At 28.6% G+C, this 13,189-nt stretch overlaps 1 protein-coding gene across 1 annotated transcript; it reads right to left on the reverse strand.

The window, feature by feature from the left end:
* Nucleotides 1-4,019: 4,019 nt before the first annotated feature.
* Nucleotides 4,020-7,490, reverse strand: LOC114719436 (monogalactosyldiacylglycerol synthase 2, chloroplastic). Its single transcript, XM_028904941.1, has 8 exons — nucleotides 7,101-7,490; nucleotides 6,488-6,660; nucleotides 5,714-5,875; nucleotides 5,492-5,633; nucleotides 5,078-5,302; nucleotides 4,917-4,979; nucleotides 4,605-4,679; nucleotides 4,020-4,430 (listed from the first exon to the last, which is right to left on the reverse strand). Exons 1-8 carry the CDS (start codon nucleotides 7,383-7,385, stop codon nucleotides 4,170-4,172), a joined length of 1,386 nt encoding a protein of 461 aa, XP_028760774.1. The 5' UTR covers nucleotides 7,386-7,490; the 3' UTR covers nucleotides 4,020-4,169.
* Between the last annotated feature and the right edge of the window lie 5,699 nt (nucleotides 7,491-13,189).

Raw genomic sequence — 13,189 nt, forward strand, 5'->3', positions numbered from 1 at the left:
TACATCTTGAAATATTTTTCTAGATATGTATAATATCATAAAATATTTTGCGATGCATTTAGATTAATTCTCAAATATTTCTAGCATGCATCTTAAAATATTTTATATTACATCTAGCATTTTGAAGTAGTTTTTCATATACGTGCAGCATCTTAATATTTTAAGGACAAAATTATACTACAAAATATTTTAGGTTGTTAAACATAATTGAAAAAAATACTTCAAGATATTAAATAAAGTGTGAACCATAAAATACTTTAGGTTGCTAAATACTTCTAAAAAAAGATGTTGGATTAAACTTAACCTTATTTAAAAATATAATTACTAGAAAAACCAAATGAAAGTTTAAAAAAAAAAAAAAGAAGGTAGATTCGACCACTTGCTTGAGATATTAATAAAGGTGCCTAAGTTTTAAAATACTGATGACTAGAAACCACGGCATGAATATGATAGCTAGTGAATAAAACTAGGGTAAAATCTAAAAAGTATCTCTAAAATTTTAAAATTTTAAATTAGAAATAACTACAAAATTATGTTGTCATTTACTTTTCAAATGTTATTAGTTGTTATCAAAGTGTAATGAACAAAACTGATTTAAAATTTAAAAATTTAAAAGTATTTTTTGGGAATTTTTTTTAAAACTAATGTCATCGTAATACTTGAATTTAATAATCAGTGACTAAATTAGGCATAAAAAAGAATCAGAGACCGAAAAGATGAATCAAGCTGAATGGATTCTCGTATAAGTTTTCTGAAGCATTTTGTACCATAACATATTTTGTCCAAAATATCAATTTCTTTTACGTATAAAAATAATTATATTAAAAAATTTAGAATTTAAACATGCTTTGGCAGTATTTAATTATAGAATCCCCGTTTAAATTTGTCTAGTCAACATTTTCCCTTAATTAAAACTAACTACGTTAAAATTAAGAGCCTAAAAATATATTTTATAAATTTAAAAAACTAAAACTAAAAATTAATATAAATTTAAAGGATTAAACATATACTTTCACCTTTTAATAATTATTTTTTTCGTAAAACCACATAGTGACTTTTCTTTTTATCATTCCAATAAAAAACGATTTTCAATATTCCTGTCCAAATTTAATAGAATGTTAATGTTTATAATGAGATGATTTTAGAATTTGCATTCTTACCTTTTTCGTGTTTGACACTACCATTCCATTCTTTTTATAGCCAACAAGTATTTATTTTTCTATTATCAAGAAAAACATAATTATTTCATTATATCAAAACTTATTATTTATTCTTAATTAATTTAACTTTCAATTTTGGTATAAAATATAAATTTTCAATCCATTTTGTCTCTTATATTTATTTTTTTAAAAATAGTTCTTATAGTAATTACACGTGTTAAAATTTTTATCAAATGTTAAAGCTAATACACCTGAGTAACAATGGTACTTTAAGAAAAATATCACTTATTTATTACAGATAATTAGCTTAACAAATTTTTTTAATATACTCAAATTAGTCAACTAACTCTTATATTAAGTAGAGGAGGTAGTATCATTTTCAGTTGCATTCATGTTCTTATAAACTCTGTTCCATTAACCAGCAAATATTTCTTTATCCAATCATGTAATAAATTTTTCTTTCCATTCTTAAATTATTTTATAGTTAGATACATTTTCAGAGCATATCAAACATAATGTATTTTACTCGATTAAAACTCATTTCCCTTCTTTTTCACATTCTCATAAAAATCATTCTAACAACTAAACATTCTTTATTTTTATTCTCATTCTCAGTTGAAAAAAAAATATTCCGACTAGCTATAATTAATCCCAAGAGAATATAGAATAAGATGATTGAACCATGGTTCAGATTCAAATTCTGTGGAAAAACATAAAGGCTATCCGAATCATATTATATAAATGGAATCTTCTGAAAAATTAAAGTTGTCTCTATATCCATTATTCCTTCACACTTCCTTTAATTTATATGCACATTTGAAAAAGAGAGTTTCATTATTGTGAAGTGAACATTCTAGGCTACTCTACATAGGTATTAACAATCATATCAATTACTTTGACATTAAACTTATCGTGGTTTTATGCCAGTTTCAAAAACATTGATTGTTGTATAAAAATAAAATCAAAATCTAATGTTATATACTCTTCCAGTTCTTAATATAGTATCTAATTATTGAATTGATTTTATCCTAAATATAAGACTTATTTTTCATATTTATCAATTTTTTCTAAATTACCCTATGGATACTCTTTCAACCATAATCAAATAGAAGAGGGAGTAAGGATATTAAGAAAGATAATTATGGTATCTTAGAAAAAAACATGTCATATTTTTATAATTATCTAATTTATCTAATTTTCTTAATCTAATCAAATTAGTTAAATAATTCTTATATTGAGGACCGGAGGAGTACAAATTAACTTATTCATTTATAAATAAAAAAAGACACATTTCGTAAATATATTCAATTTGAAGAAAGCAGATGCTATTTTTGAAACCAAAAAGAAAAACAGGTTTAATTCAGTCAAATCCTATATTTTGTCAAGAATAAATTTATTTAGTGAAAGATGATAAAGGGTAAGAAGTTTGTTTAAATTAATAAGTTATTTTTAACTTCTTACCGCAATCCAGGAGGATAATTAAATTATTGATATTGTCTAAAAATAAAACAAAACTGATTTATTCTTATTAAATACATCATTTTTAAAGACATATTATCCCTCATAAGCAGTCTCTTTAGAGAATTGTGAAAGGGTACAATTAGAACAATGTAATTAATAGTCCCTTTTTTCATGACCAAGACGAATATACATCAGACATAGGTCAAGCGATATTTTTAAAACAAGAATGATTTCAAGTGTAATTTAGACAAACATAAATTTTTTGAATGTAAGAGAAATCAATGTCATTTTTTTGTGCAGTAACAACTTTTTTTTTCATTTCAATTACTATTGATAAAAAAATGAATGACTTGATCATTATGTTGAGTTAAAAATCAGTTATTAATTACATTCTATTTTCAACAAAAAAAACTCAGTAATATAAATAAACACTTAAGAAATTGTGCAAACATTTTATCCTAGTGAAAATTAAACTGTGTGTTGTCAACTTTTGCCCCTTCTTATGGACTGGTTAGGAATTAATCATTAAAAAAATAAATAAAAGAAAAAAATGATGAGAAAAAGCACAATGCAATTTGGTTCCGGAGTCAACTGAAGTAGAACAAAGTTTATACATTTGATTGTAAGAAGAGAAAGAAAACTATTTTAAAACTATTATTTACTTTATATTATAATTATTATTTTCAACTTGTATATCTTTTTTTTTTCATAAACTTAAATTTTAAAATTTCTAAAATTGAGGAATAAATATGAAAAAAAATTAAATGAAAATGATTCTAGCTGAATTCCAAAATTTTCAACATATGTGCGTTGTATATATGCGCGCCATGCTTATATTCTATTGTTCTGTCAATTTTAAGTTCTAGAATTTTCAAATGAATTACCGAATATAAAAGTTAGAAATTCTACAAGTATTTTTTTTGTGAAGTGGAATATTTTGATTAATTGATATTTTTTGAATGTCAATAAAAACTAGGATTTTTATGTTTCCTTATCCCTCTAATTAATATAATTTTCAAAGTGTCATTTTAACCATTCATTTCCTTGCTTAGAAACATATTGCTTTTGTCATGCTTTCAAGTTTCATTGTCCTTATTATGGCAATTATCACCTTATTGTGACCTTGCTTTTCAGCTTTAAGCAAACTGGTAACAAGATGCTATTCAAAGCAAGAAAATTTCACAGCTTGCTTCCAAAAGTTAAAACATAGATAACCATAGACAATAAGTACTCATCCAAATCACAAAGCCACAGAGCCAAAATTTTGTTCCAAAGCTAATTTACATCTCCAAGAAAAAATTAAAAAAGAAAAAAAGGTCAAAGGAAGATGTAAAGAAGAGGCCAGACTGAAACTGATAATACATATCATTATCACATTATAAATAAACCCATTCTTCCTAATACCAGAGCTTGTTCATCAGACTTTATAGCTCAGTGAACAAGCCAGGCAAATGGGCTAAAGAATGAAACTGTGAAGCTAACTGTACAAGTTAATTCTAACAGGAAGGGGAGGTAACTAATCCAGAAGAAGCAAACCCTAGATAAGAATTAGAATAGGCCAGTGAATGATGAGGTCAACTTGTAAGGGAAATTCGCCAGAGGTCCTCTTTGCTGAGCAAGCTCATGGATGTCCTTCACTATGTCAAAAACTGCCTCTGGCTGTGCTAACTTGAGAGCATTATCAGATATCCTTTTGAGCTCTTCTGAATTTGTACTGAACCATTCTGTTACAATTCTGGCTGTTTCCTTGGGACTTCTGGTAAAAACACCAGCCCCATTGTCCACCACATAAGGTACATTACCTTTCTCCTGAAGTCACCATCACAGCTATATATTAGTGCTAAGGCAATAGAAGAACCACATATTGGTAAAGCATATAACAGTTTGATGAAAACTTCTTTTCAGAAAATTTTATCTTGAATTATTAAATTAATTATTTATAAATAAAACATGTTTATTGACGATTCATTATCTCTGATTTACCTGTCCGGGAATATAGTCATTCAGTATTATGGGAAGCCCTCTGATCAATGCTTCTGCTATTGTACCAGGTCCAGCCTGCAAATCCCATAGAAACGATCAGTTTTTTGTTAAATCACAAAGTAAATTATTGAGGGAAAATTGGTTTTGTACGCTTCTCAGGCACGTCATCAAAACGCCAATTACCAAAATAGATGCATTAGGTGGCGGGACCACCCGATATAACATCTATTTTGGCAAGTTTCTACCAGCTGATTGAAAGTTCTTTTGTGTGCAAGGAGTTTATTCAACACTTTCTCAAGTGGTTTGACTTACTTTTGTTATTATGCAGTCACAGGCTCCCATCCATTTCTCCATCTGAGTCTCAAATCCTCGAACCTGCTCAAAAAGTTACAGAAAAATAAATTTTAATGGCTGCCATCCTTTTGCTCTCTGCTTTTCAGATACAAGAGGTTTGAGTGAATTCAATTAATTACCTTCACTGGAATCTTCCATTCTAGAGATTGAAGTGAGGATGCTAAGGTCTTATTACGCCCACAAATGATTATCAACTGCCCAATCGGTTTATCGGCTTCTTCATCATAGAGTGACTCGCCCAGAGCCAGTGCAGTTTCCTTGACAGGACCCATTCCTTCACCACCTCCCATCAGTAGAACTGCTGGCAAGCTAAGATCCATCCCAAATTCTTCTCGTACTTGATCCTAAAGCCAAGATTTAGGAGAAAAACAAACTTAGTTTCATAGTTCCAACACAGCAATTAGGACGAATTTCCTGTGAAAATATGATAGAATTAATTAATTAATATTGTTTTATTACTCATTTATTATGTGGAAATATGCTAATTAATTGTAGTATATCTCCACAATCATAGTTCTGGCATCCGTAGATACCTTTGAGAGGACTGCACGGGCAAAAGAAGGCCTAATGGGTAAGCCATAAACTCGGATTTGAGACTCCTCAAGGCCATCTTGCAAAGCTCTCTTGGCAACCTCCTGAGATGGGCAGTAACATCGATTGACCCCAGGGTGAAACCTGTGAATAGCTTCAAGGTCAGATTTAACATTACGAGAATACAAATAAGTTTCAGAATTGAAATGTTTTGGAGAAGTTACCAAGTCCGATGGCAGCTATTAAGATCAGTGATCACAGTGACAAATATCACTTTCTTTTGCAAACCTTGCCACCTGAGAACCAATAATGGAATATGCTGCATCAAGGGATGGACGCTGATTATAATATCTGGTTTGTACTCCATCAGTCCCGCCTCTACTTCCCTGACAAGGATACAGGGCAATACAGCTTAGAAAACATCTTTCGATGCCTACCCATGTTCCGTTATCAATTCCTATTCTCAAACATTACAAAATTCTGAGCCTACTTTGTGAAAATTAATAAATAAATAAAAAAGAAACTACTTTTTGAAAATATCATTAGTGCGTCGCCCCCAACTTGTTAATAAGGTTTTCCAGTTAAGAGAAATTATTGGCTTGTAGCGAGAAAGGTAAAAGACCATAATTGCAATTCCCAACAAATAATTGATATTGAGTAATAAGCGGTCCATAAAGTCGTCATAAGAAAGAATGAATAGAAGTAATGAGGTTAAAAGTATATGAAATTATTTAAAGAAAAAGTTGCTTTAGGTTACGATGAAACTACTTTTTACAGTTTATCATAATAAAAAACTCGTTTGAAATGCTTTATAAGTAACTTTTTAATAGTAATTTATAAAATATAATTATTTCAAAAAATTTCGTCTTGATTTACATATTTATAAGTAATTACGAATGTGATTCCAAACTAGGCTAAAGTAGGTTAGGTAATTCAACAAGTAGTTCATAATTGTCCTTTAGCAAATTGTCTAGATTTGTAACAGAGAAGGAATATACTTGGCATAATAGGCAGCCATGGCAGCTAGATACATGGAGTGAATCCATCTAGGAGAAGTGCTGTGAAATGCAACTTTCCATAGCTGGACATGCTTAACCATAAACTTATATGATCTCTCCAAGTCGTTCAATGGCCACCCCGCGTACTCTTTACACACATCTTTCACGAATATCTGAACATGGAAAGAGATCATCTGATGAGCAAGATAATCAAGTTGCTAATTGAAGGAGCAAAGCCAGATTCGATATTAATAAAGAACAAACAAAAAAATGGAAACCAAAGAGTCCCCAAAAGAAAATAAAGATATAACGACAAAGTGATGACATCAAATAGAGCACAGAAATTCCTGGAAGAAAACAAAAGCAAGAGCCAGAAAATCAAAACTCCAAATAGGTTTAAGAAAATTACAGAGCTATGCTTTTACAATAATTTGAATGGACCTTCACTGGAGAATAAAACAAAGCAACCATGGCAGATCAAGAGAAGATGGAAGCAGAAAGGACCAAAACGACAGTGGTGAAATGAGATTTGAAGTATTTGATAGGTGCATGGAACACGAAACGACTTCATTGACTCCTAAAATCTGCTAATCCAAGAACAAGAAGAAATTACCCTATAACCATCGCCAAATTCTATTTGAAAAGCGTCACGAATGGCCTCGGCGGAAGCTCGGTGGCCACCGCCGGTGTCGCTCATGAGAATCAAGACGTTCTTGGTGGTTTCAGCTCCAATCTGAACAAGCTCCATCCCGGTGTCACTATCCTCGTTGCTACTACTGCTGGGAGCCTTGGAATTAACGCACCTCCTCTGGCTGTTACTTCCATGGTAGTAAGCTCCAACTCTCTGAAACACCTTCTCAGCGATGGAATTCGGCGGCGAGGCCACAGAAATCACCATTTCGCAGAACCTGGAGGCTCACCTAACAGTCAAATGTGAATTTTCCGGCAAAATGAAAAGGAAAATGAAGTGGAAAAATGTGGTGATGATGAATCAGTCTGTGCCAAGAGAGCAGAGGCTGTTATATTCGCTTGGAGACAGAATTATGCTGGGAATTTTATTGCAGGCTGGTGTGGTCTTGGTGCCTTATAGCCGTCAGATCCGCCTTGGTTTTGGAATGTTCGGACTTTAAGATTCGAATCTTCTCTGCTTCGTAACTTTGTGTTTTTTCCGAGATGCCCTTGTGCTTTTGCTTATTTGCATCTACTGCCGCATGGTGAAATGACTCATTTGCGCCTTTACGTTGCAGGATATTGTTGTTGTCGGGACAAATTACATGCAAGGGCTCGTATTTTGATTTTTTTTTTGGGTATATAAAAGTTGATATGAGTTAGGTTTTAAGGACTCATTAACATGCCTCCAAACTTAGAAAGTGTTTGGATGGAACCAAACTATGGTTTGGAGAATAAATTCTTATAAAAAATAGATTTTATGAAAAAGTGATTCTGATAAAGTGATAGTGTTTGAATAGCTGTTATCAAAAGTACTTTTTATATGTATAAATTACTAAAAAAGACATAAATTAATATGATAATTACGTAAAAGATAGGTTTTATAATATATTTTAATTTGAAGGAATAAAATTGTTAATAATATATTTTTTACCAACATAATTAATAATATATAAGATAATGTAATTAATAAATAATTAATATGTATATATATACTTATAAAATATAAGATTAAATATGTTTATAAAAAATAATTGATGGGTGTTAAAGTCATATTATCATTGAAATCTATTTGACAGGCACAATCATACTCTCCAATTTGAGCCAGAAGCAGAATGGATTTACTTCTTCTGAAACCATGGTTTTGAGCCCAAAACCGCGGTTTGTTAATTCCTCTTGTTTGGCAAATTTGGGTCCCAAAACTATGGTTTCATCATATTACCAAAACAGGCCCTTAAAGACTCTTACAGAATCTTAGACATTATTATAATTATTTTAATGGGTTTTATAATAAAATAACCAAAATTACTATCAATTTTGTTCTATATACTTTGCATGTCTCGATTTTCATTCATTCTTTTTTCAAAAAAATTGATAATTCCATGCGTAAGATAAGAAGGTGTATATTAACTCTTGAGGAAAATACAATTTTAAATGTTTTAACAAAAATAAATTTAAAGTTAGTGTTTATAAAATTTAATTGAAAATTCATAATACTTTTAATCTTTGAAAATAGTTATTATGTTTAAGAGATTTTAACTAAAAATTTTAAAAGGTCGATTTAAGGAATAATTTTTCATTTCACTGTTTTGGATCATTATGCTCAACATCATCACTTAGAAGCAAAATGATGTAATGCTTCAAGAAATTGCAATTTGCACATCACTACAAGACAAGAGTATTTCGAAATAGTCATATGGTTACGGTAAGTAATCCTAAAATAAAATTTCAAAAAAAAAATCTCTCCGTAATCCGGAAATAAGATTTTTGGAAAATTCTTTATGTAATCTTAAAAAAGTTAGAAAAGTCTTTGAAAATATTAATATTGTTCTCTTAATTTTTCCACAAATGATATATCCGATGAATGCACCATATATCAATTAATACAATATCTATTGTTTTTACCAAAAATAATTTAATATTTAGTATTCTTTTGATTCTATTTATAAGGTTAAGAGATTTTTTTATTTTTTAATGATATCATTAAATTTTTTACACTAATATGTAATTATACCCTTCATTTATTATTTATGAGGAACAAGCCATTAAATATAGTGTATATATTAAATAAAGATGAAATTAAAAATTGATTGGTAGATAATGAGATTTAATTTTTTTATTTTAATAAAATATGTTAGAATTACCTTATAAATAGAACTAAAAGAATATAAAGTTTATAACAATTTTCACTGTAATACTAATTTCCATTAAAAAAAACAAGAAGAACCACACTAAGTATATCACAATAATAAAAGTTTTCTATTTACACTTCTGTTTTTAAAAGAATTACTACATTTGATCCTTAATATAAGATCTTGTTTGATTTTTATTTGGATCCTAAATATAAAATTTTAATCTATTTTGTCTCTCATATTTATCTATTTTTTAAAGATAATCCTTGTAATAAGCTAATACATTTGATTAGCAAAGATATTTTAAGAAAGATAGCACCTATTTATTATAAATAACTAACTTAACTAATTTTCTTAATTTATTTAAATTAGTTAACTGGCTTTTATATCAAGGATGAGAGATAATATATATTCATGCAATACTTGTAAAAGAATTATTTTAAAAATCAATGAATTTATTTCTTTTAAAATATAAAAAGTTGTATATAACTTTTAGTAAAGAAGTTAAAAATAAATATTTTTAAGAAATAAACTATAATAACTGCGACAATTAGACTAATTTTCATAAAAATCTAAGAATTTATTAAGTACAAATTTAAGCACGTTGAAACAGTAACAACTAACAAATTAATATGAATGCAAATTTTTTCCTAAAAAAATAAATTAAAGATCATTTCAACATTGATTTCCATCTGCTATTTGGAACTAATGATATGTTATGCTTGTGAGTCCATTAAAACTTTGATAGGATTAATAAAAATGACTTTTAATTCGAAGAAAAGGACATTGATAGGGAAAGCATCTCCTTGAAGGCTGGTTTGCCATCCATAGAAAAAAGAAAAGAAAAATAATTTTGAAGAGAAGAATTAAATAATTTTGTGGCTTAGACTTGTGATTGCTACTACATAAAAACTAGTTCGTATTTAAGTTTCTGTTTATAAATTTATTTGGAGAAATTAATGGAGGAATCAATAGTGAAACTGAACAAAAGACTGTATGACGTTTTATGGTAAAAATAATAATAAAATAATAATTCTCAACTATTACTAATAAAATATCAAATAATTGTTAATTTGTTTTTAATTATTAGTATCCATTTTTTAATTGAAAAATAAATTTTCAATTATATTTGTGGGAATGGGTAGACGAGCTGAAATGAGTTGGTCTCCCCCCCCCCGGGATCCAAGTTGGCCAATTTTTTAATCAGCAATAACGACGAAGAATTTATGGGTCAATTATTTATTGTTAATTACTGGCAATAATTGTTTACTTGTATGAACACAAATAATTTAAACATATATTTTGTTTGAATCCATTTTGTGTATTTTGTTTCCGAATTAATGCTTTGATTTGAGATACCCTCCAGTCCACAATATAAATTATTTTAAACAATTCATCAATATCAAAAAATGGTAGCTACTTCACTAAATGTGTTTTAAATTGAATTTTTTTCTAATTTTACACACATTACACGATATTGTAAAAGAGAAAGAAAAATATAAGGAATAAAATATATCACCCTTTCACACGTCACATGATTACCCAGCAAATGATGGCATAAATTTACATATATTCATATGATCTCAATTATCACGAGTAAAATATAAAAGAATAATTAGTTTCTAAGTCCTCATAATTTTATTTGATTTTTAACTTTGTTTCCCTTATTAAAAAAAAATAGGTTTCTATAATTTTTTCCTCAGGTCCTTACTCATTTTTAATGAAATTCTTATAATTTTTTTTTCTTTTATAAGATCCTTATAGTTTCATTTGTTTTCAAGTAGATCTCTGTAATTTTTTATGACTCAATTGAAACTATGCGAATTTGATTAAAACTTAGGTAAAAATAAAAGGACTAGATAAAAAAAGAAAAAAAATGCTATAGGGACCCGATAAAAAAAATAGAAACCTGATTTAAAAATTGCATAAAACTGTAAGGACTTACAGATTAATCATGTCAAATATAAATTAGGAGTAATTTTTTTTATTATTCAACATCTTTATTTAAAAAAATAAAATTTTAATTATCAGTAATTCTTGCTTTTGGGGAATGGAATCATGGATGGTGTTAACAACCAAGAACGCATTTAAAAACGCCTACGCACGTATGTATTATTGGCTAAAGGGAAAGTTGAAGATGCCCTGATTGCTCTTTGTTGTCCCAGGGCAAAATGGTCAACTTATTATTTCTCATCACTAAAGATCAAATGATTCTTTTAAGGAAAAAAAAATCTGACATTAAAAAACGTTACATCAAATGATCATATGTGTGTGAGATTGCAAAATAACGATACATTAATTAATTCCTAGTCACGAGGATATGAACTGGCAAGTAACTAAACTAATAGTAGTAATTAATTTGATTAGAAATATAAAACCACCACAGTACAAAACTCAAGATATTGATTTACAGGTCAGGCAATTATGATTGAATTGGGGTCAAGAAACAAAAAAATCGAACTAAATACTAATTCGGTTGAGATAGTGCATTAAAGATCAATGAGTCAGATTGAGGTCAACTCAAGATCACTGATGATATTAAAATAATATAATTTAATGAAAAAGAATAAATATAACAATATTAATAATCACTAATGACAAAATATAAAGAAATACAATAATAATTTGATTGTAACAATAACTAAGCACAATAACATTGAAAATTTTGATCTTTACAATTCCTCAGTAACTAAAATTAATAATTATTGATATCAAAATTATCATTAAAATTCATTCAAATCGATAGTAACTGAGATATTAGAAGCTAGATAAAAAAAATAGAACCAATAACAACATAACCATTCAAATCAATTTATAACCAGTTTACACCGCTTTGATGCTGATTCGATTTTTGGCCGATTCAACACTTTAACCAGACCGAACTACTGGCCGGTTCACCAATTTTCCGATTAAACAAGCCGGTTCGATCCTGTTTTTTCTTCCATATTTGGGGTCAACCAAATTATTATCAAAATAATATAATTTAATTAAAATAAGAAAAATATTTATATATAATCATGCAAAAAGAGTCATGTTTAAATTAAAAATATATTAATCGACAAGTAAATGGAATATTCATGTATAATCCATTTAATCTATCCAAAACTCTTGATCAGATTAATTAGTCAGGGAATCGGTTCACTAATCTGAATGGGGGGTTTTTAATACCATAAACAAATGATGAATTAAGTACTACATCCGATCCTTAATATAAGAGTTTGTTTGACTTTCAATTTAATCCTAAATATAAGACCCTAGTACATTTTATCTTTCACATTTATCTTTTTTTTTCTAAGGAAGTCCTGGTGGTTTGCACATTTTAAAAGTTTTATCAAATGATAATTCTAGTTAGTACACATTATTAATAAGGGTATTTTAAGAAAGATAACACCTATTTATTACAAATAACTAACTTAACTAATTTTTTTAATCTTTTTAAATTAGTTAACTAGATCTTATATTAAAAACAGAAAGTAGTATGATCTTGTTGAAAAAAGAAAAAAATTAGAAGTGAGAAGAGAATAACAAGGGAAGATGCCGAATGAGCGGGGGATTATGCCAAAGATGGAGCCCAATATGAAGGTAAGAAAAAGTTGGGCAGTGGGGGAGACGTCTCACATCGCCCTCAACTTTAAATGGGTATTCGTACTGGTAAAGTCCAAACTTAGATTATGACCTCACAATAATTTGGATATTTGTACCATCATGCACATAAAAAATTGTGTGTTTGTTAGGTGTAGAGTGAACAGAAAAACACAGTGAATTTTTTTTTTTAATTTAATGTATAGATTTTGTTTGCAATACTATGGCTTGACTTGAACAAGGTTTTAAAATATCAAAGATAGGTATTAAAAATATTGAAGATGAGTATTGAAAAGATGAAACATGGTCATCGAAAAAA

This window comes from Neltuma alba, unplaced genomic scaffold (assembly GCF_004799145.2).
Source record: "Neltuma alba isolate B1F8T4 unplaced genomic scaffold, ASM479914v2 tig00011916_pilon, whole genome shotgun sequence".
Taxonomy (NCBI): domain Eukaryota; kingdom Viridiplantae; phylum Streptophyta; class Magnoliopsida; order Fabales; family Fabaceae; genus Neltuma; species Neltuma alba.

What these genes read in the sequence shown, in the direction of transcription:
- LOC114719436 (XM_028904941.1), bottom strand. Translation starts at nt 7,385, where the DNA reads ATGGTGATTTCTGTGGCCTCGCCGCCGAATTCCATCGCTGAGAAGGTG. An exon ending in AATAGCTGCCATCGGACTTG is followed by an intron (nt 5,634 to 5,713) that starts GTAACTTCTCCA and finishes AGCTATTCACAG; the next exon opens with GTTTCACCCTGGGGTCAATC. An exon ending in AATGGAAGATTCCAGTGAAG is followed by an intron (nt 4,980 to 5,077) that starts GTAATTAATTGA and finishes CTTTTTGAGCAG; the next exon opens with GTTCGAGGATTTGAGACTCA.